This window comes from Camelina sativa, chromosome 3 (genome assembly GCF_000633955.1).
Source record: "Camelina sativa cultivar DH55 chromosome 3, Cs, whole genome shotgun sequence".
NCBI lineage: Eukaryota > Viridiplantae > Streptophyta > Magnoliopsida > Brassicales > Brassicaceae > Camelina > Camelina sativa.
In genome coordinates, this window is record NC_025687.1 from 7,205,678 (window position 1) to 7,229,504 (window position 23,827).

At 38.2% G+C, this 23,827-nt stretch overlaps 9 protein-coding genes across 11 annotated transcripts; all 9 read left to right on the forward strand.

The window, feature by feature from the left end:
- On the forward strand, positions 1,613–3,947 carry LOC104774675 (probable disease resistance protein At1g15890). Its single transcript, XM_019243478.1, has one exon. The coding sequence runs from the start codon at positions 1,631–1,633 to the stop codon at positions 3,713–3,715; it is 2,085 nt and encodes a 694-aa protein (XP_019099023.1). The 5' UTR covers positions 1,613–1,630; the 3' UTR covers positions 3,716–3,947.
- LOC104774663 lies at positions 4,009–4,596 on the forward strand. Its single transcript, XM_010499183.2, has one exon. The coding sequence runs from the start codon at positions 4,145–4,147 to the stop codon at positions 4,490–4,492; it is 348 nt and encodes a 115-aa protein (XP_010497485.1). The 5' UTR covers positions 4,009–4,144; the 3' UTR covers positions 4,493–4,596.
- On the forward strand, positions 4,691–8,848 carry LOC109124450 (factor of DNA methylation 1-like). 2 transcript variants are annotated; one of them, XM_010499198.1, is made up of 8 exons: positions 4,691–5,085; positions 5,569–6,492; positions 6,572–6,753; positions 6,861–6,950; positions 7,065–7,352; positions 7,686–7,898; positions 8,158–8,390; positions 8,646–8,848. In XM_010499198.1, the coding sequence occupies exons 2-7, from the start codon at positions 5,586–5,588 to the stop codon at positions 8,386–8,388; spliced, it is 1,911 nt and encodes a 636-aa protein (XP_010497500.1). In that variant the 5' UTR covers positions 4,691–5,085; positions 5,569–5,585; the 3' UTR covers positions 8,389–8,390; positions 8,646–8,848. The 2 variants fall into 2 exon arrangements, with proteins under 2 accessions (XP_010497500.1, XP_010497504.1); XM_010499202.2 differs by having other exon boundaries at positions 4,922–5,048.
- Positions 9,549–12,574, forward strand: LOC104774707 (putative nuclease HARBI1). The gene is made up of 2 exons (XM_019241508.1): positions 9,549–9,618; positions 11,253–12,574. The coding sequence occupies exon 2, from the start codon at positions 11,346–11,348 to the stop codon at positions 12,504–12,506; it is 1,161 nt and encodes a 386-aa protein (XP_019097053.1). The 5' UTR covers positions 9,549–9,618; positions 11,253–11,345; the 3' UTR covers positions 12,507–12,574.
- On the forward strand, positions 9,615–11,257 carry LOC104778732. The gene is made up of 2 exons (XM_019241505.1): positions 9,615–9,991; positions 10,161–11,257. The coding sequence occupies exons 1-2, from the start codon at positions 9,959–9,961 to the stop codon at positions 11,067–11,069; spliced, it is 942 nt and encodes a 313-aa protein (XP_019097050.1). The 5' UTR covers positions 9,615–9,958; the 3' UTR covers positions 11,070–11,257.
- On the forward strand, positions 13,106–14,478 carry LOC104774720 (probable CCR4-associated factor 1 homolog 2). The gene is made up of 2 exons (XM_010499212.1): positions 13,106–13,302; positions 13,438–14,478. The coding sequence occupies exon 2, from the start codon at positions 13,589–13,591 to the stop codon at positions 14,450–14,452; it is 864 nt and encodes a 287-aa protein (XP_010497514.1). The 5' UTR covers positions 13,106–13,302; positions 13,438–13,588; the 3' UTR covers positions 14,453–14,478.
- Positions 15,071–18,141, forward strand: LOC104774747 (40S ribosomal protein S12-1). Of its 2 annotated transcripts, XM_010499227.2 has the most exons (6): positions 15,071–15,141; positions 15,287–15,358; positions 15,755–16,052; positions 16,177–16,242; positions 16,360–16,419; positions 18,003–18,141. In XM_010499227.2, the coding sequence occupies exons 2-5, from the start codon at positions 15,351–15,353 to the stop codon at positions 16,417–16,419; spliced, it is 432 nt and encodes a 143-aa protein (XP_010497529.1). In that variant the 5' UTR covers positions 15,071–15,141; positions 15,287–15,350; the 3' UTR covers positions 18,003–18,141. The 2 variants fall into 2 exon arrangements, with proteins under 2 accessions (XP_010497529.1, XP_010497526.1); XM_010499224.2 differs by lacking the exon at positions 18,003–18,141 and having other exon boundaries at positions 15,072–15,141; positions 16,360–16,642.
- On the forward strand, positions 16,952–18,141 carry LOC104774732. Its single transcript, XM_010499218.2, has 5 exons — positions 16,952–17,154; positions 17,237–17,434; positions 17,542–17,581; positions 17,694–17,840; positions 17,957–18,141. Exons 1-4 carry the CDS (start codon positions 17,071–17,073, stop codon positions 17,705–17,707), a joined length of 336 nt encoding a protein of 111 aa, XP_010497520.1. The 5' UTR covers positions 16,952–17,070; the 3' UTR covers positions 17,708–17,840; positions 17,957–18,141.
- On the forward strand, positions 18,924–23,776 carry LOC104774769. The gene is made up of 14 exons (XM_010499232.2): positions 18,924–19,203; positions 19,504–19,707; positions 19,838–20,019; positions 20,141–20,267; positions 20,350–20,547; positions 20,662–20,712; positions 20,802–21,578; positions 21,663–21,752; positions 21,838–21,911; positions 22,029–22,080; positions 22,172–22,237; positions 22,366–22,400; positions 22,496–22,570; positions 22,652–23,776. Exons 1-14 carry the CDS (start codon positions 19,096–19,098, stop codon positions 23,553–23,555), a joined length of 2,943 nt encoding a protein of 980 aa, XP_010497534.1. The 5' UTR covers positions 18,924–19,095; the 3' UTR covers positions 23,556–23,776.

The following is a 23,827-nucleotide window of genomic DNA, read 5'->3' on the forward strand; positions in this document are numbered from 1 at the left end:
CGTGTTCGTTTCGTTTTTTTTTTTTTTTTACCGATGAGACGACAATTATCCCGGAGCAAAGAGATTCTTCTTCTTCTTCTTCTTCCTCGTAAACCAGAAAGATGCGATCGATCTAATTGGTTCGAAATTGTGAGACAAAAGTAGAGAGAAAACGGGATCGGATCGCGAGAGTCGGTTCGGAGACGCAGACAAATTTTGCTGCGTGCCCCTTCAAACCACCAGAGCTAATTTGCTTCGATTTTGCGTAATCCACTTGATTAACAAATTCCTTAATTCAATTTTGAGGGGGTATGATCGTGTGTTTTTCATCCTACAATAAGCGCTTATTAGTAGTGTATATGTTGACCTAAACGCTCTAGTCAAACTTATTATAAGCGCCACGTCGGATAATAAAAATTAATACCTTTAAGCCTTACCGCCGGGTTTTCTCATCATCTGGACCATCCATACTTTCACCAAGTCACACAAATCAATCCAAGCATTTGCGTCGCCGACTACTTGTCGCCGCCGGTAACTCTCTGATCTCTGTATCATTCATCCACTTCTTATTTCTATTCCTAATTCCCTTTGCTTCACATTCCTTCACTGCTATATTCGGGTGACTTGTAATCCCCCAATGTTCATCTTCCGTTTTTAGTCTGATCTTTGTTTCTTTCAAGATCATTCATAAGTGATAAGTCCCCTCTTTCTGGTGAACAGAAAGGATGACAAAGAAGATATGCAGCTTAGCTTAGGCCGCGTCTTCACTGGTGTATTTTGCTAGACCAAACTTATGGGTACAATTAGTATCTTTTTATGTTTCTGTAGCTCTGTTGCTTTTCTTATACCTGCCAAATATTTATGGAAAGGAGCTTCTGTAGCAGAATATTACATTTGTCAGATAGAGATTTGTTCTTTTCATTATCTGTTGTTTACTGTATTTTGTGGATATGAAAACTTCTTTATAACATTTTATCAATTAGTAGTGACATCCAAACTAACATTTGACACTTTCAATTTACTTAAAGAACTTGCAGTTTGACTTTTTTTTTGTTTTCTGATCAAGTCAGCAAGGCACGATTTTTCCTGAGGCTATATGGTAAACATGTATTTCCTCTTTCTCTCTTCCCATATAGTCCTTTCTCTTGCATTGTTTCCTGGCAAAAAAAGTTTCAGGCTTTCACCTGCTTTCTGTGAGCAAAATGGGGAACTGTGTATCACTAGAAATGTCCAGCGATGAGAATGGCATGCACATAGATGAGGCAAACCTCGAGGCTCTTCAGAAGGCTATGCAAGAACTCAGTGAGAGACGAGATGATCTGCTAAGAAGAGTCACAATAGAAGAAGATAAAGGATTGCAACGGCTTGGTCAAGTCCAAGGATGGTTTCAAAAGTAGAAGGTGTTGAGCCTTAAGTCAATGATCTGCTTGAAGCCAGGTCAAAACAAACTAAAAGATTGTGTCTTTGCGGATATTGTTCTCTGCATTTCATATTAGGCTGCAGTTATGGTAGAAAGGTTTTGAAGAAGTTGAACGAAGTTGAAGGACTTCTAACTAATGGAGTTTTTGAAGTGTTGACAGAGAGAAGCTTTAAACCTAAGGGGGAGAAGAAGCATATCGAATCACCCATTGGTTTGACTGAGAGGCTCGAAATGGTATACTGCCAACTACAGTTATATTCACGAAGAACTTTTGGTCTTTATGGTATTGGTGGAATAGGCAAGACCACTCTCTTAGCTAGTATTAACAATTTCTTTCTTGAGACGGTTAATGACTTTGAGGTTGTTATTTGGGTTGTCGTATCTAATGATTTGCAATATCTAAGCATTCAGGATCAGATTTTGCGAAGACTAAATCTTGACAAGGATTGGGAACAAGATACAGAAGAGGAAAGAGCTAATGAGATACACAACATCCTGAAGGGGAGGAAGTTTATGCTGTTATTGGATGATCTAGGGAGCAAAGTAGATCTGACCAAGGTAGGTGTTCCACCTATAACTTATCAAAACGGATCAGTTATATTGTTTACCACTCGTTCTAAGGAAGTTTGCGAAGATATGGAGGCTGTTGGCATAGAAGTTAAACGTTTGTCAATAGCTGAATCTTGGGAATTGTTTCACAAACAACTTGGAGATAACACATTAAAAAGTCATCCGGATATACCCGCTCTCGCTAGAGTAGTTGCTGGTAAATGTAACGGTTTGCCACTTGCACTCAATGTCATTGGCAAAACCATGGCACAAAAAAAGACTGTACAAGAATGGAGTCATGCGATTACTGCTCTGAATTTGCCTAGCGAAGAGTTTCTTCTAAGTAACGAAGGAGGGGTTCTTCCTCTTTTGATGGTCAGTTATGATAGTTTAGAGAGTGCAAAAGTCAAATCATGCTTCCTATATTGTTGTTTGTTTCCGGAAGATTATGAAATACAGAAGAATGAATTGATAGAATATTGGTTATGCGAAGGATTTATTGATGGAGACAGAGATAAGGATGGAGCTAACAAGGAAGGTCTTGATATAATTAATTTGCTAGTTTCTTCACATCTGTTGATGAATGGTGGAGTCACAACGAAAGTGAAAATGCATGGTGTGGTGCGCGAGATGGGGCTTTGGATAGCGACTAACTTTGGGAAACAGAAAGAAATACTTTGCGTTAAATCCGGCGTGTGGTTACAACAGATACCTGAGGACATTATTAGTTCAAAGGTTGTAAGAAGGATGTCTTTCATGAATAATCAGATTGCGGAGATATCTTGCAGTCCCCAGTGCCCCGACCTCTCGACCTTATTACTCCAGAATAACAAGCTGGTGGATATCTCAGGTGAATTCTTTAGGTTTATGCCAGCAGTTGTAGTCTTGGATCTTTCTGAGAACAAGAGGCTTATTGGATTGCCGGAAGAAATTTCAAACTTAGGATCTTTGCAATACCTCAACTTGTCACACACAGGGATAAAATCATTACCAGTTGGTCTGAAGGCATTGAGGAAATTAATCTACTTGAATGTGGATTATACTTATAAACTGCGAAGCATTGTTGGGATAGTGATGAGTTTGCAAAATCTCCAAGTGTTAAAGTTCTATAATTCCGGTGTTTGTATTGATGCCATATTACTGGAAGAGTTACAGCTCTTGGAGCACTTAAAGCTTTTAAAAGCAACGGTCGATGATGCTGTGAGTTTGGAGAGGATACAAGGAGTGGACCGGTTGGCGAGTAGTATTCAAAGTTTATGCCTCAGAAAGATGTCAGCAGCGGTTGTGGTATTAAACACGGTAGCTCTGCGTGGTCTTCAAAGACTTGTGATACGGAACTGCAATATACTTGAGATAAAGATAGATTGGGAAAGCAAAGAAAGAAGGGAAGTTTTACCAAGTACAAGTTCTCCAAGCTTCGAGAACTTATCCAGTATTTTGATAAGTGATTTGGAAGGTCCAAGGGATTTGACATGGCTGGCATTTGCTCAAAATCTCGTGTATCTACATGTGATGAGGTCATCAAGCATAGAAGAGATAATAAACAAAGAAAAAGGAATCAGTATCAGAACTGCACATCGACATTTTGTTGCACCGTTTAGGAAACTGGAGTACCTTACGGTAACTGACATGGCTGAACTAAAGATAATCTGTGGGTATCCTCGGGCTCCTCGAAAGCTGACAGAGTTCACTGTCCGAAATTGCCCAAAGCTGCCACAGAGTTTGAGAGACAACGGAGAGAGGAGTGGGTGGATTGGTGAAGAATGAGAGAAGTAAGCCAGTGGAAGGTTTCTCACACAACCACAAACTGCGATTCTTCAAGTTTGCAGGATGAAGTTACTACAGATGTGTACTTTTTTCATTACCTCTCTGGCTCACACTTTCATTACCTCGCTTTCTTTGTGTGACTGTATCTGTATCCTCTCAGTTACGAATTTGGGTTTGTGTTTGTAGTGGCATTGTTTCAAAGACCTTAATGTCAAGTGTGCATTTTGAGACAGTGTAATAATTCCAAATACGTACTTTGTTTGGCTAAATTCTGTCATCATTTGTGTGACTGCTCTGCTTCTCATTTTATCAAAGTTGGAAACTACACATTTCAAAGACTTTGGTGTTCTAGTGTATTTGGTATCTCTCCTCTCTAATATTTTTGAATTCTTTTGTTTCAAAATCTCCCGGTTTTGTTAAGCGCATAAGATGGAGAGGCAAGTTCATGGAGAAGATCCTTGGTTTGCTCGAGACAAACTCTACCATGTAATATTCTGTTTCTCAATCTCTCTCATCTTCGCGACGCTCGCCTCTCTCTCCCGTTACTCGTTTCTACGCCGTCACTCCATCTGGATCGGATCTGCGTTCTCACTCTCCGCCGGTGCGGCTAAAGAAGATGGTGATCAATTTGGTATCTTTCCTTCAGCAGGCGCCTCGGCAAGAGACGCAGTCGCGGACGCGATTGGAGTTGTGATTGCTGCTTTGGTTATCTTCTTTTGGAAACCTCGCAGATCACGTTCTGAATCCAGTCAAACCCGACCCATCCTTCCGATTTGAATAGAAGAAAACAATTTAAAAAGCTTGTTTAGTGTAGTTTTATTCAAAGCTTGATCATCGATTTGGATCATCACAGTTTTTGTTGGTGATCTCATTGAACTGTATGTGAGTGCTCAGATAAAATGTACTCAGATTGTTTGGTTGATGTATTACTGTGCCAAGCTATGATTCATGAAATCTAAAATTTTGGAATTAGTTCAGTGTTGTGCTCAGCAATGTAAAAGTTTCGTTCGCCATTAGCTCATTCCAATGTGAAACAACATTGGCCTAAGCTTGTTGTAACATTTATCAAATTTGAAAAGTCCAAAAAAGCAAAATGAAATTTTGGTCAAAACAGTAGTCAAGACGGTCATGGGTTCATATCCCAATCTTGACATATGATTTTTATTTTTCTGATATTTCTTTTTCCTAATTCGTACTCTTTTGTTTTTTTTCTTTAATTGGGGCATTTGCTTCATCGCATTCCTCACTCTCTCTATAGTCTCTTCTCTTCAGACTCTTCTCTCGAGCAAAGCGTTGCTTCTTCGCCGTGTTTCGCTTCGTTCCCTAGTCTAACGTAAGCTCACGATTTCTTCTATACTCTGTTTTCACAGGTAAATCTCGTTACGATTGTTTATTGTATTGTGTGTTTCGTCTGGGGATCTCGCTTCTTTCCTCACTTTTTTTTGTTCTAGAATATTTTGGATTTCGCTAGGTTTCTTATCATGCATGCGTGAATTCTCGTTGCCGATTTTGTAAATGCTGTATCAATTTCGTCTCTTTTGCTCTCTATCTGATGTCTTTTTTGGTTTAGTTCTAGCCTGCCTAAAAGGGTTTATCTTGCTCTTGATAATTTTGGATGCTATCGACTCGGTTTGCTAGAAATTGAGTCTCTTTTGGGGCTGTTTGTTCTCATAAAGGCTGATCAGCAAACTTTGCTGCATGAGCTATCCCGGTGTGACAGACTAGTCTTAAGACACAAGTGTTTCGAAATCTAAGACATTTTCTTTAGCTTGTTTGGTGAACGAATCATCCTTTTTGATTTGCTTATTTTCTTCAAATTCCTTTCTCAAGAAATGTTTCCATTGTATTTCCAGGTGAAGGAGGTAGGAGGATGGGTATTTCATCTGACGATGAGTGTGAGATCAGCGAGTCTGAGATTGATGACTATTCCGAAACACCCTACATGCTATTGCAGAACGGGAGCTACAAGGTTAAAGTGAATGGACAGCTGAGATGCCCCTTCTGTTCTGGAAAGAAGAAGCAAGATTACAAGTACAAGGAGTTATACGCACATGCTTCTGGGGTTTCCAAAGGATCTGCCACTCGAAGTGCTAAACAGAAGGCCAATCACCTCGCTTTGGCTAAGTTTTTAGAGAATGAGCTTGCTGGTCATGCTGAACCTGCTCCACGCCCTCCACCAGTTCCTCCTCAGTTTGAGGAGACAGTTGAACCAAACCCCCGTGACGTCTATGTCTGGCCATGGATGGGGATTGTTCTTAATCCTTTGACAGACACTGATGACAAGGAAGCTTTACTTAGTTCTGAGTATTGGTTGAATAGGCTTTCAAAATTCAAGCCTGTTGAGGTCAATGCCTTTTGGGTCGAACAAGATTCGATTGTTGGGGTTATTGCTAAGTTTACCAGCGACTGGGGTGGATTCGCATGTGCCACAGAGCTTGAAAAGGAATTTGAGAACCAAGGGCACAGCAAAAAGGAGTGGACTGAGAGGACTGGAGATTCTGAGTCTAAGGCCTATGGTTGGTGTGCACGTGCACAAGACTATTACTCTCAAGGTCCAATAGGTGAGTACCTCTCCAGGGAAGGAAAGCTAAGAACAGTTTCAGATATTTCGCAAGAAAAAGAGCAGGATAGAAACATTGTTCTGGATGAACTTACAAAGATGATTGCTATGACTAACGATGATCTGAGCAAGGTCCAATACAGTTACCACAGGACGGCTATGTCATTGCAGAGGGTCCTAGATGAGAAAAGAAATTTGCATGAAGCTTTTGCTAACGGTATTTACTGACACACTAATATGTTTATTATAGCTTGTGTTAGGGTATCTGACTTTTGTGTATGTTTTATCCTCCTCAGAAACAAAGAAGATGCAGGAGACGTCGCGTCGCCATATCCAGAGGGTCCTATATGACAAAGATAAGCTAAGCGATGAACTGGATCGTAAGATGCGGGACTTGGAGTCTCGGGCCAAACAATTGGAAAAACAGGAAGCACTAACTGAACTGGAGAGACAAAAGCTTGATGAAGAAAAGAAAAAGGTAATATCCATAGTTAGTATGATACAGGAAACAATCAGTCTTTGAATATGTATGCATTTATCTTTTCCGTGGAACCAATGCTCATTATAGATTTTTTTTCTTGGCAGAGTGAGGCTATGAACAAATCCCTGCTGTTAGCTTCGCGTGAGCAAAAAAAGGCCGACGAAAGTGTCTTGAGACTTGTAGAAGAGCATAAGGTATATTTCATAGTGCACTATGTAAACTGACTAATGAGTTGATCCCAAAATTAAGAGGAAAAGGCTTATCTTATTTGTGTCTGAGTTTGAAACTCTCTCCTTTATAAACTCCAGAGGCAAAACGAAGACGCTTTGAACAAGATTCTTCTGCTCGAGAAGCAGCTAGACACCAAACAGACACTGGAAATGGAAATTCAAGAGCTGAAAGGCAAATTGCAAGTGATGAAGCATTTGGGGAATGATGATGATGAGGCGGTCAAGAAGAAAATGCAAGAGATGAATGATGAGCTGGAGGAGAAAAAATCTGAGTTAGAAGGGCTAGAGCAGATGAACTCAGACTTGATGACGAAAGAACGTCAAAGCAATGATGAGATACAAGCAGCACGGAAAAAATTGATTACGGTACAGATTTCTCATGCTTTAGTGTTTTTGGGTACTGACACACTTGCATTTTGCCATTACGTAGCTTTTATTCGTGTCTAAGATACTGCAGACATGGTCAAAAGTCAAAACACCCTAGTTTTGTTGGATATATTTGGTTGACAATTGGACATACAAATTAAAATATACTGATAAAACATGTTTGATGGGGATAGATTGATGATGAGTTTTTATCTGATAAGTTTACGGTCTATGATGGCTATAGGACTCTGGTAAAAGTCACAGATATTTACGACTATATGGTGTCTAGAAGATGCATAATGCCTGTACCAATGACCTCTATATGTTATCCAGGGTTTGATAGGACTGTTGGGTGCCGAAACCGATATCGGAGTAAAAAGAATGGGGGAAGTTGATGAAAAACCTTTCCTGAATGTTTGCAAGCTGAGATACTCTGCAAATGAAGCTACGGTTGAAGCTGCCACCCTTTGCTCTACATGGCAAGAGAACCTCAAGAATCCATCGTGGCATCCATTCAAACGTGTAGGAAGTGGGGGCAGAGTGAAGGTAGGTTCATTCATTTTACGAGTCTTTATCGCACTGAACCATTGATTTAGTTCGACGCCTTTACGACTTTAAAAAAATGAAAAGTGTCTGATCTTACTTACCCTCTCTGTGAATGTTGAAAGTGACTGTTTTAATTGAATATGTAGGAGTAACCTGTGATTCTGTGAATGTTAACACTTGTATCCATATGTTGGTGGTACAACTGCTTTTTTTTTTTGTGAGTTAGCGGTAATGTTGTTAGATGGGCTATGGTTTACAGGAAGTGGTGGACGAGGAGGATGAGCAGCTGAAGAAGCTTAAAAGAGAGTGGGGAGAAGCGGTGCATAACGCAGTTAAAACAGCTCTTGAGGAGATGAATGAGTATAATGCAAGTGGTCGGTACGCAACTCCAGAACTGTGGAACTTCAAAGAAGGAAGAAAAGCAACACTGAAGGAAGTGATTTCCTTCATTTCAGAAAACATCAAAACGCTGAAACGCAAAAGGACCTGAAGGTATGCTTAATGTTCTTCAGTTGAGACAGGTCTCCTTATAGAGCTTTTATATGTAATTTGCTGGTTTAAAAAAGACATACACTCCATAATCTGACCAAAAAAAAACGTGTAAAAAGGCTTTATAAGGTTTGGGGTAAACAAAACTCGTCAACAGGGCATGATCTCGTTTATTGAAAGAAGTTGTCTGGCTTTGGTCTTGTGCCGCCATTTAGATTTGAACTGAAGAATCCAATGAATCTTCTACTTTGTTTCCAGGATGGAGGAGTAAGAAGAAGAAGAAGAAGTTGAAATGGTTGAGGTTTTTGTGTATTAAGATAACTGAGAATGGATGTTAAAATAAATAATTAGGAGGCTCATATGCTCTCTCAGCTCTCTGTATCAAGAGACTAATTTTCTTCCACTTGTATCTTTTTGAAAGATTTGTAACAGTTAATGTAACCAGTGGCTTTTCTTGATAATGTTCTGGTTTATCCTTTTTTTTTTTTTTTTAAATGGTTTTATCTTATTAGTAACATGGAAATCCTTAGGTGATTCATCTTTTATAGAAATGATGATCATATAATGGCTCTCACTGGTAACATGTGTTACTATTGACTTATGTTGAGTTATGGTCTCAACTCAAATTTTATTCAAAAATGTTACCAATCACTAACAAAACTAAATTTTTTGAAGTTGAGTTTGAATAATCATGTGTTATGGTTGATGTACAAGTTTGATGTATATCTTTTGTAAAATTGTTAACTCAAAAGATTATTCAACATCATGGAAATTGTCATGTGTTAGAGTTGAGTTATCAGTTTTTTAAATTATTCAATCGATTATTTTTTTAAAAAAATATTTGTTATTTGTTTCTATTTTTATGCTAAGCACCCGTAAACAACTTTGGTCAAAGATTTTTCTAAAATTTTCTAGTGTTCATCAGACTCTTTCAAACGAAAAAAGTTGTTCCTACTATTATTCGTCGTTGAAACGTACACGGAAATTTTAAGTTGTATATATAGATGCCTAAAGCTTATTGTCAAATAAGCACACTTTGAAGAAACAGTACGTAGTATGGTTTTCTTTCTTCTACTCTTTTTATCCATCGAGTTTATATATATGTTTAAAAATATTAGTGCATATTACTAATATATTTTATTTGTTTTTGATGAAGATGTCTAATGAAGGTGGTGCAGCTGGTGCAGCTGGTGGCGAGGATGTTGGTGGGAGTGGAAGTATCCGCCGTAAGGTAATGAATATATCACATACGCAGTTTAAAAACGTTGGATGTTTAGTATTTAATCTTTTAATGTGTATTATAGAAACAAATTGTATGGAATGATGAGTATATCAGAATATTCTTGGAGCTTCTTGATGTTGAATTGGCTAGAATTAGATACAAGCAGAAGCTACCGAAAGAAATCGGCCGAGTGCGGATTTGTGAAAAGTTTTTGGAACAAACTAAGATAAATCTTCTGTGGGATTCTTTCAAGAGCAAATACGATGCTTTGAGAAATAAGTGGAATGCTTATAAGAGGCTGAGAAATTTCACTGGAATACACTATGATCAGAACACGGGTTTGATTTACATGGATCCGGACTGGTGGGTTGACCGTGAAAAGGTATTTTCTTTTTTATTTTATTTTTTCTGTAGTTTAAATTAGTTAATTTATATATTAATAGTAACTTAAGGTTATGTATTATTTTTTGTAAATCCAGAAATAAGCTTGTTTGTAATACATATTTTATTTTGCTAGCTATCATATTAATATTCTTAAAAATATTGTGCAGGAGATACCATATGCCAAAATTATCCGTGAAGAAGGAATTCCCCATATGGAGCTTATGAGACGCATATTTGGTTGTCAAGGCAGTAAACCAGAAGCTATGTACCCAACTCATAAGCAAGATGCAAACAATACTGAGGTAGATGAGAGGCAATCAGTGGACAAGTTCGTTCCGATAGCCGTAGATGATGATGGAGATGATTCAAACCGTACTCCTACAAAGGATGCACATCTACAGTCTCAAACCATCACAAACGAATCTCCTCCACTGTCGCCAATTGGTCCAGCGAAGCGGTCAGCTAAAAAACAATCACGTGTTACTCCATACCCAAGTAATCGAGGGAAAGATGTACTACGGAGTGGAGAAAAGAACATGCCACGAAGAAGAACGGCATTTGAAACAGAGATGGGTGGACAATTCAAAGAAATGATGGAATTTCGTCGTGCTCAAGTAGAAGAGGCAAGAGAACGTAGAGAAAAGAATGAAGCTACACCATACAAAGAGGCATATGGAGTCTTGCAATCAATTCAAGGTTTGACAAGGTGGACAGATTTTTGGTGGGCGTGTATCAAAGTACTAAAGGAGGATCTCTTTGCCCGAGAAATGATGGTCTCTAGTGAAAATGATCATGATAAGATCATATTCTTGGAGGGTTATACGGGATATGATCGTAACGGAGATTTCATTGGAAATCGTCTCAATAATTTGCAAAGTTGCCAAAGAGGTCCTCCAAGTGTCAACCTGGATTTGAACATCCGTAACACAAACATGGAGACTCACGAAGAATTCAATGCTCCATCTCATACAGAGCTCATGTCATTATTCAAAGAGATAGGGTATGAAGGTGGAACCAAGAAAACGGGTTGTGATGGAGAATCAAGTCAGACGAAGACTTTTAATCTAGAAGATTAAAAATCTTTTAATAATATTCCTTTTCCTTTTTCTAATGCATTTTAGGTTAAGGTTTTTTTTTGTTTTTTTTTTTTGGTTCAATGCTAAGAAATTAGTTCTATTTTGCTTAATGTTACATGGTTTATGATTAATAAAATAATTAAGTTCTAATCCTAGTTTTTTTTTATTCTCATCTATTTATAGGTCATACGATTAAACGAGCTGTATTCTCGGGGTTTAGAAAATCTTACAGAAGACGAGTTGCTAGAGTTGTACAATCTAGAAGATGATGAGTATATGGATACGATAATGCATCCTTTGATGGAATATTACAATCGTTATTTTTCTAAACAACCAATGGCGGAAGAACGAGGATTAGGTTGGCAAAACCTTGAAAGGCAGATTCGTAACAAGCCGGTAAATTGTATGAACATGTTAAGGATGCATCCGGAAGCATTCAAGAACCTGTGCACAACGCTGGAGCAACGTTACAACTTACGGAGTACCGATAATATCAGTATTGATGAGATGGTGGCAATATTTTTGGTTACATGCGGTCAAAATGCATCTCAACGCTTTGTTGGAATGACTTTTGGTCGTTCCCAAGAGACTGCTTATCGAAAGTTCCATGAGGTACTGGACGCTGTAGAGAGACTTGCATGTGAGTATTTAAAAACTCCAACAACAACATCACTCCAGCACTATCCTCGTAAGTTACAAGAAGATTCAAGATATTGGCCTTTCTTTAGTGGATTTGTTGGAGCACTTGATGGAACGCATGTCAAAGTAATGGTTGGAGGTAGTGATGCAGTTGGGTATTTTGATAGAAATGGACAGAAAAGTCTAAACATAATGGCCATATGCGATTTAAACATGATCTTCAAGTATGCATGGCTAGGCGCAGCTGGATCCACACATGATTCATTGGTGTTGCAGTATGCAATAGATGGAGATCCTTTATTCCCGAGACCTCCTATAGGTAAGTATTATCTCGTCGATTCTGGATATGCGAACAAGCGGGGATTTCTAGCTCCATATAGAGGAAGCAGCAGAGAAAACATCAGATATCATCTTTCAGAATTTGATGCAGGTGCTCCGAGGAACAAAAAAGAATTATATAATAGGTGGCATGCATCACTTCGTTCTGTGATAGAACGAACATTCGGAGTTTGGAAAAAAAAATGGACGATTCTTGACAATTTGCCTCGTTATGATGTCAAGACTCAGAACAGAATTGTGCATGCTACTATGGTTCTTCACAATTTTATCAGGCTTCATAGAATTCCAGATGCTGATTTTGAAGACGAAAATGTCACTGCTCGAGATAGTCGTGGACGACGATTTGCAGAAGGCGAACTTAATCGACTTGAGGAAGAAGAGGGAACAAATGATGGCCAATATATGAATAACGTACGAGATGAGATAGCAAATATGCTATGGAATGTACGTCGTCATTAGTTTCTCTCTTTTTATTTTCTATGTCTCAAATGTTTTTCATTTTTTTTTACATAGGATCATTTTATTTATCTATTTTGAATTATTCTATTTCAAAAATGTTATTGTTCTTAATAATTTTTTAATTTTTATTTCTAATAGATACTGCACATGATACATCAAAAATGTTACCAGTCAGTCGTTTAAAGAAAATGTTTAATTCATTTTTTACTGCAAATTCACTACATCAAACTGCCGTTTATACCATATAATTTTTACTGCAAGCTAAATCGAATTTTAATATTTACTGCAACTCGATTTTGATAATTCGTGTTACCAGTCAGAGCCAATATGTGTGGGTTTGGAAAGTTATGATTATTTTGTCATGTTAAAAAAAAAAAAACTCAATATTCTGGCAGTAAATGAGTTTTTTTTTTTATATAGGTTTCCTAATTTAAATTTAAAAAAAAACGATTAATTTATTTTGATGCAGAAACAAGAAAATTTGTGGGGAAGAGACCATAAATAGATCCAGAGGAGAATTAAGAGAGGAGCGTTGGGGAAAAAAAAGAAAAAGAAAAAAAAGCTAAATCGATTTTTTTCTTTTTGGGGGCAAGCAGCGTCGTAATTTTTTTTTTTTTTTGATTTATAAATATACATGAAAAATCCTTAATAGCCGCCTCTTCTTCTTCTTCTTCCCCAGTTTCGCAGCATCCTCTTCAATAAACCACCAACTCCTCTGAAAACCCTAATCTGGAGAATCGCCGCCTTCTCCAGATAATTATCTATTTCTATTAGCTTACTTCCTTTTGATTTCCAGGTTCGAATCACCTCCGCCTTTTAAACGCGTTTCTTATATCTCTTTCTCCATTTCTGTGTGTTTTCTGTTTTGAATCTTCATCTTCTTTGCGATTAATTGCTCATTTTGTCTATTCGAATTCGATTTTGTTTGCAGATTCTGATGAAAACCGGATCGGATCTTTCTCTAGATCCGTTCTAGGTTTTTTTTCATTTTTCCTTTTCGATTTCTGTCTTTTTTTCAATCTCTCTTGCATCCGGATGCTCTTGAAGCGGAGTCATCATCATCATCATAAATCGGCAGAGAAATGTCGCAGGCTCCGAATCCAAAAGAAGAAGACGATGATAATACGATTGAAATCCGCGAGGTCTGGTCCCATAACCTCGAACAAGAGATGGCTCTGATTGAACAATCCATTGACGATTTCCCTTACGTCGCCATGGACACTGAGTTCCCAGGTATCGTTTGCAAGACTGTGACGGCGAATCCAAACCCGAACCCTAAACACTACGAGTACAACTACGGGACGTTGAAGACGAACGTGAACATGCTCAAGTTGATTCAGCTCGGTCTCACGTTATCAGATGAGCGAGGGAACTTGCCAACCTGTGGAACCAACAAAAGGCAATGCATCTGGCAATTCAATTTCAGGGAGTTCAATCTCAAGTCCGACATGTTCGCCATGGACTCCATCAACCTCCTCCGCGGCTCAAACATCGATTTCGAGAAGAACAAAGAGTGCGGCGTCGATTCGAAACGATTCGCTGAGCTTCTTATGGGTTCCGGGGTAGTGCTTAACGATAAGATACAGTGGGTGACGTTCCACTGCGGATACGATTTTGGATATTTGCTTAAACTCTTGTCAGGGAAAGATTTGCCTGAGGAGAAATCGGAGTTCTTCGATCAGGTGACGAGCTATTTCCCTGTAGTGTACGATATCAAATACTTGATGGGATTCTGTGCACCGCTCTATGGAGGGTTGGAGAGAGTAGCGGATATACTTGGTGTGAAACGGGTTGGGATTTCTCATCAGGCTGGTTCGGATAGCTTGTTAACGTTGCGTGCTTTCAACAAGATGAAAGAGATGTTCTTCACTGGTTCCTTGGATAGATATTCTGGTTTTTTGTATGGATTAGATAATCCTCAGCGACTCGCCGGATCCAAAAAATAATAAACAAAACAAAAAAAATTTAAACTGTTTGGTGTGTCTCTTTTTTGTTTTTGCTTTGGTTAGGCTGCTTTAGGTGTTATGAGCATTACAATTAGGTGTTAATTAGAGCGAATATGATGATGATGCACAAGAATTTTATAGTCAAGAGCCGTTTAAAAATTATCCATAATCTTATATGTAGAAGTAAAATCATGTATTTACTGTTTGGTTGAGAGAGTTTGATTGATATGGTGTGAAATGATTCCGTTGTTTTCTTATCAATCATACCTTTTTTTTTGTGTAATTGCGTTTTAGATGCCGCGCAACTGATGACACATATAACCAAAAGAAATAAATCAGGGGGCGTTACACAAGTTGGTTTTTTTAAACTACAACGAAAGAAGAAAAAAAACGAGACACTTACCTTTTTTAATGATTCCACTAATCCACGTTACTGTCAACCCCTAAACTCGTGTAAGACAGTTTTATTCATAGTGGGAGAGAAGAACGCTAGATAAACAATAAATAAAAAAACGACGTCGTTAACGAAGCCAACTAATAGGCCCAGTCCAAGCCCAAACATACAGTCCGCGACGATCCGTTAAAGGGTCATTTTTGTGGTGAAATTAGGGTTTTAGTAAAGTGAGCATATAAAATTGTTACAAATTCATTTCACATCCTTTCCGCTGCTGCCGTCTTCGTCTCCTGAGGTCAGTGTTTCAGCTCCTCTATCGCTCTAACGAACGATCTTACTTTTTTGTAATCTTGGCTATGTATTTGTTGTGCTTTGTTCTTCCCCCGTCGATTTTGTTCCGTTTGTTGATTCCGATTTTGCTTGATCTTTTGTATTGACAGATAAGAAGAGGACTTCTGTTTTTTTTTTCTTTTCCGGTCGTTAAACAACAATCAAAGAGAAAGCATGTCAGGGTAAGCTTAGTTATACTGTCTTGGGTTTATCTATTTCTCTCATTCGTCGACATTTCGTATACTTGGTTTTATCTATTTCTGTTAATTTTGATTATTGCATTGTTGATGTTGATGAATGTTCCTGTCGATTGCTGATACTTTTATGATTTCTCTTGTGCTGCGGATTAATCTTATTTGTTTCTCAAAAATCTGCTTTATGATTAACCTATGACTTGTCTTAAACTTTAATCAAAGTTTTCTAGTCTTGTACTGTGATTTAATACGATGCAGATGTTTTATATGCTTTAGTAGTATCAATGGGCTTATTGTTTGTAATTTGATTTTTTTTTAATCTCAATCTGTTCCATCATTATCTGTTGTTGCTCTGTCTAAATTATGATTCTTTACTTGTATCAGTGATGAAGCTGCCCCTGCTGTTGTTCCTCCCGTTGCTGAGCCAGCGGCCATCCCTGAGGACATGGACGTAAACACTGCATTGGAGCTGACTCTAAGGAAAGCTCGTGCTCACGGTGGTGTTGTTCGTGGTCTCCATGAGTGTGCTAAGCTTATTGAGAAGCGTGTGGCTCAGCTATGTGTCTTGGCTGAAGACTGCAACCAGCCTGATTACGTTAAGCTTGTGAAAGCTCTCTGTGCTGATCACAACATCAATTTGCTTACCGTTCCAAGTGCCAAGACCCTCGGAGAATGGGCTGGAGTAAGTTTATTATTATTTCCTACTCTTCCTCTATAAACCTTACTTACTAAAGCTCGGTTTTGCTCCAAATGAATGTTTGGTTTCTCAACAACGAATTGAATCTTTTTGATATTGTTTTTTTCAGCTCTGCAAGATTGATTCTGAGGGAAATGCCAGGAAGGTTGTTGGATGCTCATGTCTTGTTGTCAAGGTAAATTAAAGTCTTTACGCTTCAACTCGTGTATCCTATGAATCATCTAATTGATAGGATTCATTGATAACAGTCCGTAGTCTTTCACTAAATGCGTTTATGTGATTTTCTTGTCAGGACTACGGCGAGGAGACCACTGCTCTCAATATCGTCAAGAAGCATATTGAATCTCAATAAATTTCATGAAGCTTCTCTAAACTCGAATTTCCAGATGTTTTTTCATCCCAAATGCTGTTTTCTCTTGGTTTTGATATTTAATATTTTAGCGGACAGCTGTTGAGATTTGTTTGGAACATGGTCAAGTTTTGTTGTTATCCTAGGCTCTGTTCTTCGAAAGGCCAAATTTGCCTTAGATTTTATTTTTACCTCACTTTCTCATAAAATAAAAATGTTTAAATAATTGCTGATATAGGTACTGAAAGTTACAAGTGTGATGGTAGAAAATAAAAAGTTGCTTCCCTGATGATAGTTTAATTCATTAATTGAGATTTGTTTGTTTTTCAATCTATACAGAATCTAGATCTTAAAGGCGAGTGTTATCGCCTTAAAGCATTCAAATTCTATTTTTGTAATAATTAGCAGGATAATATTTCAGCCTATTCAAGATAAATTTATTCATCCTATTGGCGTCTATTTTCATATTTTGTGTTCTACATATCGCCGTCAATATAAAGGAACCTATGGTTTTTAGTTTTTACGATTTACACGAATACAAAAAGCACTTGGAAATTTTCAATTCTTTTGAAGTGAAAAGCTCCGGAAGAAGGGCGGGAAGAGACGAATCCAAGCTTGGCAACACCACCGATTAATCGTTCTGGTAATACGATTATGATCACAGTTATAGATGAAAGTGATGAAATACCCATGGATTTGCTAGAGACTCTCTTAAATTCTGTCAAAAAGGAAAGCCGGGTAAGTTTTCCCCAGTTGAGGTTAGATTCTCCCAGGTTTTAAATACACTTGAGGTTTAATTTGTCTGATTGACTTGCCTTAGGATGTCTCACCAGCGGCTTCCACGCTTGTGGAGAAGGTTCTCAGTAGTTGTGCCCGTAAGCTTCAGCCTTGCATCATCGAAGCTTTGAAGTCCACAGGGACCAGCTTGGACATGTATTCTCCAGTAGTTTCATCAATATGCCAAAGCGAATCTGCCATTACTCAAGGGCACAGTGATGTTAAGGCCAAAGAAAATGAGGTATTCTATATGTTCTGAGCTCTTGGTTTGATTGATAGTTGTGTGGTATAGAAGTTTCACTGCCAACAGTGCGTATCAACCTTCTTCTATCTTTTTCAAATTTTCAGGCAGATGAAAAGATGTCAGAAGAACAAGTAGTTCTTAGAGGTACTGTATTTGAAAGGCTTTTTTCATCAATATGCTAAAACTCTGTTTTGCTCCAAATGAATTTTTGTTTTTTTTAACAACGAATTGAATCTTTTTGATGTTGTTTTTGCAGCTCTGCAAGATTGATTCTTAGGGAAATGCCAGGAAGGTTGTTAGATGCTCATGTCTTGTTTTATTTACCTTTGCAAGATTGATTCTGAGGGAAACGCTAGTCTTTTTCATCAAGATGCCAGGAAGGTTGTTGGATGCTCATGTCAAGGTAAATAAAGTCCTAACGCTTCAACTTGTGTACCCTTTGAATCATCTAAGTGATAGGATTCATTGACAACAGTCCGTAGTCTTTCACTAAATGCGTTTATGTGATTTTCTTGTCAGGACTACTGCTCTCAATATCGTCAAGAAGCATATTGAATCTCAATAAATTTCATGAAGCTTCTCTAAACTCGAATTTACCAGATGTTTTTTTATCCCAAATGCTGTTTTCTCTTGGTTTTAATATTTAATATTTTAGCGGACAGCTGTTGAGATTTGTTTGGAACATGGTCAAGTTTTGTTATCCTCCTAGGCTTTGCTCTTCCAAAGGCCAAATTTGCTCTAGATTTTTATTTTTGGCTCACTTTATCATAAAAATAAATGTTTAAAAATTTGCAGGTATACCTATAGCCTTATACTATATAGGCCTTTTAGGTACTGAAAAGTGAAATATGATCAATTAAAAATTTACTTCACTGATTGCAGTTTAACCTTGTGGTTTTTTAAATTGACAATTGAGATTTGTTTGTTTTTCAATCTATACAGAATCTATATCTTTAAGGCAAGTGTTTAATCCTTTAAAGCATTCAAAATATGTTTCAGTCCATTCAAGATCAATTATTTATTTTATTCATGGACCTTATTGGCTTTGTGTTCTACATCGCCGTCAATATAATAAAGGCTTTGTGTTCTATATCGCCGTCAATATAAAGGAACCTATGGTTTTTGGTTTTTTGACGATTTACACGAATACAAAAACACTTGGAAATTTTCAATTTTTTTGAAGTGAAAAGCTCCAGAAGAAGGGCGGGAAGAGACGAATCCAAGCTTGGCACCACCACCGATTAACTGGTATTAGAGCAACAATTATTAACTAGTCTTAGTATATATGAATAAAATCAAAAATTTGTCTCTGACATAATTGATTTATTTTATTTTAATTGTCAACACTGACATAATCGAGTTTAAAAGACTAGCGTTTTTTTTTGTTTAGTTTTGTTTGGTTATGAGTTAATAATCTTCTCATGTACGGGTACACACATAAGCTAGAGAGCAGTTCTTGCATGTTTCAACACCGCGCATTTAAAAGGCGCAAAGTTGTCATTTTTATTGTTCCCCTCTGCTTCCAACCCTTTGGATTTTTAGAGGCTCTCTCCAAAAGACACAGTCTTTTTATTTTCTCTCTTTTCCCTTTCAATTCGGGGAATGTTTCTTTGTTTTCTAGGGTTTTGAAATCTCTCCAGAAGAACACAAAACCTAAAATGGGTCCTCTTGTCGGAGAGACCGACCTCTCTAAAGCACTCCTCGAGGCTGCAGACAATCTCGTTAAGCCTCATTCCTCAACTGATGCGACTCTCCGTCTTCTCGATGTACGATTCCTTCTCACTCCCTCTCGAGATTCTCTGGTTTTTGTTGCTTTCGTTCATGAGTTTGGTGAAATTTCTCTGTTTTGGGGGGGGGGCTTAGATTGTAGGAAACGATTAGGGTTTCTGATTTCTGTTGTCTTGTTCAATGTTCGTTAGTGATTTTGTAGCGTTTCCTGAGATATTTTGGGATAAAAGGTGAAATCTTTTTTAGGGTTCTATTGCTGCTTTCAAATCCCTAAGCTAATTTTTTTTTCTCTGCGATTTATGTTCAATCATCTGATTTTTGATGCCTCTTATGTGTAGAATGTTGAGTCTCTGCTCGCCACTGTCGAGCAAGATGTTACTGAATCATTACTAAATGACCTAAAACCATCCATGGCGGCTTTGGTATCTGCTGATCTCTTGAGAAACCCTGATTCTGATGTTAGGGTTTCTGTTGTCTCTTGCTTGACTGAAATTATGAGGATTACTGCTCCAGATGCCCCTTATGACGATGACCAGATGAAGGTTGATATACCTCTGAACCACAAGTTGTGTACCTTTTTGGATTCCAGTGAATCTGGTCTCTTCTTTCTGCAATGCTTATTTCAAATAATTCTCTCATGAGGCCATTGGCTTTGCTTATTTTGACTTGCAGGATATTTTCGAGGTGACAATAGAAGCATTTGATAAACTAGCTGATGCTACCAGTCGCAGTTACAGGAAAGCGGAGGTTGTTCTTGAGACTGTTGCAAAGGTCAGATCTTCCTTAGTTATGTTGGACTTGGAGTGCGATGATCTTGTCCTAGATATGTTTCGACGTTTCCTGAAAATTATAAGGTAGGTTTAGATCCTGTTATCACAAAGCTCAATTAACTCTTAGGTACTTCATATGAAACTGGCTTCAGGGGGTATTCACGTTTGGCATATGTTGATGTTTTTCTTTTGTGCATCTGTTTAGGCTGGGTCATCCTCTACTGGTGCTTCTCTCAATGGAAACAATTATGATCACAGTTATAGATGAAAGTGAAGAAGTACCCATGGATTTGCTCGAGGTTCTCTTAAATTCTGTCAAAAAGGAAAGCCTGGTAAATTTTCCCCAGTTGAGGTTAGATTCTCCCAGGTTTTAAATTCACTTGAGGTTTAATTTGTCTGATCGACATGCCTTAGGATGTCTCACCAGCGGCTTCCACGCTTGTGGAGAAGGTTCTTAGTAGTTGTGCCCGTAAGCTTCAGCCTTGCATCATGGAAGCTTTGAAGTCCACAGGGACCAGCTTGGACATGTATTCTCCAGTAGTTTCATTAATATGCCAAAACGAATCTGCCATTACTCAAGGGCACAGTGATGTTAAGGGCAAAGAAAATGAGGTATTCTTTATGTTCTGAGCTCTTGGTTTGATTGATAGTTGTGTGTTATAATCTTGAAGGTTGCAACTGCCAACAGTGCGTATCAAGCTTCTCATATCTTTTTCAATTTTTCAGGCAGATGAAAAGATATCAGAAGAACAAGTAGTTCCAAGTGATTCATTAGAGGTAATTAATTTGAAAGGCTTTTTCATTGCAAGTGTTCAGCTTCACGTTGTTTGTTGCTTAACCAATGTCTTAAAAATCTGTTGAATTAGGTCAAATTGAATTTGGGGATTTCTCGCAAGGGAAATAGATCCAAGAGAACTGCTAGAGGTGGAACTCGTCGGGCCAATGGAGACGACAAAGTAGTAACTGGAAATGAAGGGTCCGAAATTACAGATGCAGAGACTGCATCAGGGTCTGGAAGGAAGAGAGGGCGGAAACCCAATTCTCTGATGAATCCTGAGGAAGGCTATTCATTTAAGAAGACGTCTTCAAGCAAGAAGGTGCAGGAAAAAAAACTCAAGGATTCATCACTTGCGAAGGTGGCTGCCAAGAAAGCATCTTCACCTACTAAAGTTGGTCAAACAAATCAGACGGGGTCGCGTAAACGAAGCCGAACAAAGATGGAAGAGACAAATCATGATGTAGATTCCTTAGCTACACCACCATCAAAGAAACAGATTGTGAAGAAAGATAATCCTGAAGAAGAAGATTTGATGGAATCTGACCTTGAAAAACCTGAAGATCGCATTAAGTCTGGTAGGTCAAGTAAAAAGGAGAAAGCACAGAATGGTTTAGCAAAAACATCTGCAAAGAAGCCTCTTGCAGACACTAAGATGGTAAAGCACAGTGGCAAAAACTCAGTCCTTTCAGATGCTAAGAAGAAGACTTCAAAAGGTGCAAGCATGAATAAATCAGTCAGTTCAGATGCTAAGAAAAAGACTTCAGAAGGTGCAAGCATGAAAAAATCAGTCCATTCAGATTCTAAGAAAAAAAATTCAGAAGGTGCAAGCATGGATACGCCTGTACCCCGATCATCAAAGAGCAAGGTAGCAAGTTTTATGAACCATGATTTCTCTTATCAGTATATAATATCCTAGAACATCCTTACTTACAATGTGATAACCGTGCAGAAGGATTCTTGTGCAACGACGCCTTTTACCAAAAAATCTGAACAAACTCCTAAGAGCCATCTCAAGAGGAAACAGACAGCAGGAGGAGTGGTATGAAATTACTTGCTTTCTCTGTCCATGCTATGAGGTATTGACTTGTCACCTGTATTCATATTGTATAGATTTCTCTTTTCAGGAGCCCGATACAAATGAGCTTGGTGAGGAAATGGTTAATAAGAAAGTTAATGTCTGGTGGCCACTCGACAAGGCGTAAGTTTATTGTAAAACTTGCTTACTTCATATTTTTGATACTGTAATATGAATGGTAGCAAACTTTTTTTTTTTGGGGACGAAATGGTACCAACCTCACCATTTATGTGTACACAGATTTTATGAAGGTGTGATAAGTTCCTATTGTAGTCTTAAGAAGATGCATCAAGTGAGTTAGCTTCTCTATTTGCTTATTTGAATTCTCTCTTTGCTACATAATTGTTTAATATAGACTTTTTCCATTGCTGGTCTCGTTGCAGGTGAAATATTTAGATGGGGATGTAGAAGAGCTTAATCTCAAAGTGGAACGTTATGAGATAATCCAGGTTAATTCTTCAGCCAGTGTGAAAAATTCTTACATTGAGATTCTCTTTGTTTATTCTCCATTGTTTATTTTTCCCAAAACATCTTATAGATATATGTAACTGATTTACCCCAAAATGTTTTTAAGCAGGATATTGATGAGGAGTCTACTCCTTTAATTAAAATGTAAGTGAAACTTTCAAAGTTTTGTGATAACCCACAATTTTAACTTTAGTATAGCTTGGTATCTTTTAGTCTTGAGTTTTTGCTGTTATGTGCAGTATACAAAGGCAGAAAGCCAAGAAGAGCAAAAATGTGTCGAAGAATGTGGAACCAAATAGTTCTCCAGAAGTCGGGTATGAAACTTTATAATAATTAATATTATTGTTGTTGGAAGATTTGATCTTTGATTGAGTGGTTTACAAATATGGATATAGATCCTCTACGCAAAAGATGAAGATGAAGATGAAAGACTCGGTAACAGACTCCACTAAGCAAGCGAAAAGAACCAAAGGTGCACTTGAGGCTGTAAGCAATGAACCAGAAAGCACTGAAGGGAACTGTAAATCCTTGAAAGACCTGAATGGTGAACCTGATAGAACAAAAAGCAGGACTGGCAAAAAGCAGAAGGTGACTCGAGCTATGCACCCGGAGAGTGAAAAAGATTGTGATGATAAGGAAGACCCCAAAACTAAAGGTGAAGACAGTCTGAAATTGGGGGAAGAATCAGATGCAGAGCCTGATGCTATGGAAGAACACCAACAACTGCCTGAGATTCAAAATGCAGAAACCAAAACTGATGGAGAAGAGGAAAGATCTGCAAAAGAGCCAAATGAGGAACCTGACACTGATGGAAAAGAGGGTAACTCGCTGAAGGAGCCAAATGCAGAGCCCAAAACTAATGGAGAAGAGCAGGAGGCAGCAAAAGAGCCAATTGCGGAAACCAAAACTGATGGGGAAGAGCACAAGGTAGCAAAAGAGACAAATGCAGAACTTGAAACTGATGAGAAAGAGCAAGAGTCAGTGAAAGAGACGCCTGTTGAACCCACAACTGAGGGAGAAGAGCAAATGTCAGTGAAAGAGCCAAATGCAGAGCCTGAAACCAAGGTAGAAGAGAAAGAGTCAGCAGAAGAGCAAACTGCAGGTACACAATTGATTGAGAACGAGGATATGTCTGAGGCAAAGGGACAAGAGGTTGATAAAGAAACAGATAGAAGCATGCCTGAGACTGGTAAAGTAGAAAATGAAGCTGAAGAAGATGATCAGAGAGTGACTAAGGAACTGGAAGCAGAGTCTGATAAGGCAGAAGTGAGTACAACCGTGCTTCAGGTTGATCCATGAATCAAGCATGGTTAGGTAAATGGTATAATTCAGGAAAAAAAAATTGGTTCTGGTGGTTTAGGTAACAACTTTTGTGTTAATTAAAAGCTTTGCTTGTTTAGAGACGAATGGTGGTGTTCTTGTTAGTAGATTCTTCTGACCTATGTCCTGTTATGGAACTAGTTTGATCTTATGTCACCTGGCTAGGAGCATATATATTTATATTTATATGTTTAGAGACATGCCTATGACTTATGTGTAGGTGTATGAATAAACTCGCTATCAGGTTAGAT

Bases quoted from the DNA above. Each gene is read 5' to 3' on its own strand.
- LOC104774675 (XM_019243478.1), top strand. From the start codon at position 1,631: ATGGTATACTGCCAACTACAGTTATATTCACGAAGAACTTTTGGTCTT.
- LOC104774720 (XM_010499212.1), top strand. From the start codon at position 13,589: ATGTCGCAGGCTCCGAATCCAAAAGAAGAAGACGATGATAATACGATT.
- LOC104774663 (XM_010499183.2), top strand. From the start codon at position 4,145: ATGGAGAGGCAAGTTCATGGAGAAGATCCTTGGTTTGCTCGAGACAAA.
- LOC104778732 (XM_019241505.1), top strand. From the start codon at position 9,959: ATGGATCCGGACTGGTGGGTTGACCGTGAAAAG. The intron at 9,992-10,160 runs GTATTTTCTTTT...AATATTGTGCAG, and splicing joins GGTGGGTTGACCGTGAAAAG to GAGATACCATATGCCAAAAT.
- LOC104774747 (XM_010499227.2), top strand. The intron at 16,053-16,176 runs GTAAGTTTATTA...TGTTTTTTTCAG, and splicing joins CCCTCGGAGAATGGGCTGGA to CTCTGCAAGATTGATTCTGA. The intron at 16,243-16,359 runs GTAAATTAAAGT...TTTTCTTGTCAG, and splicing joins GCTCATGTCTTGTTGTCAAG to GACTACGGCGAGGAGACCAC.
- LOC109124450 (XM_010499198.1), top strand. From the start codon at position 5,586: ATGGGTATTTCATCTGACGATGAGTGTGAGATCAGCGAGTCTGAGATT. The intron at 6,754-6,860 runs GTAATATCCATA...TTTTCTTGGCAG, and splicing joins TTGATGAAGAAAAGAAAAAG to AGTGAGGCTATGAACAAATC. The intron at 7,353-7,685 runs GTACAGATTTCT...TATGTTATCCAG, and splicing joins CACGGAAAAAATTGATTACG to GGTTTGATAGGACTGTTGGG.
- LOC104774732 (XM_010499218.2), top strand. From the start codon at position 17,071: ATGATCACAGTTATAGATGAAAGTGATGAAATACCCATGGATTTGCTA. The intron at 17,155-17,236 runs GTAAGTTTTCCC...GACTTGCCTTAG, and splicing joins CTGTCAAAAAGGAAAGCCGG to GATGTCTCACCAGCGGCTTC. The intron at 17,435-17,541 runs GTATTCTATATG...TCAAATTTTCAG, and splicing joins TTAAGGCCAAAGAAAATGAG to GCAGATGAAAAGATGTCAGA.
- LOC104774707 (XM_019241508.1), top strand. From the start codon at position 11,346: ATGGATACGATAATGCATCCTTTGATGGAATATTACAATCGTTATTTT.
- LOC104774769 (XM_010499232.2), top strand. From the start codon at position 19,096: ATGGGTCCTCTTGTCGGAGAGACCGACCTCTCTAAAGCACTCCTCGAG. The intron at 20,268-20,349 runs GTAAATTTTCCC...GACATGCCTTAG, and splicing joins CTGTCAAAAAGGAAAGCCTG to GATGTCTCACCAGCGGCTTC. The intron at 22,081-22,171 runs GTGAGTTAGCTT...GTCTCGTTGCAG, and splicing joins GTCTTAAGAAGATGCATCAA to GTGAAATATTTAGATGGGGA.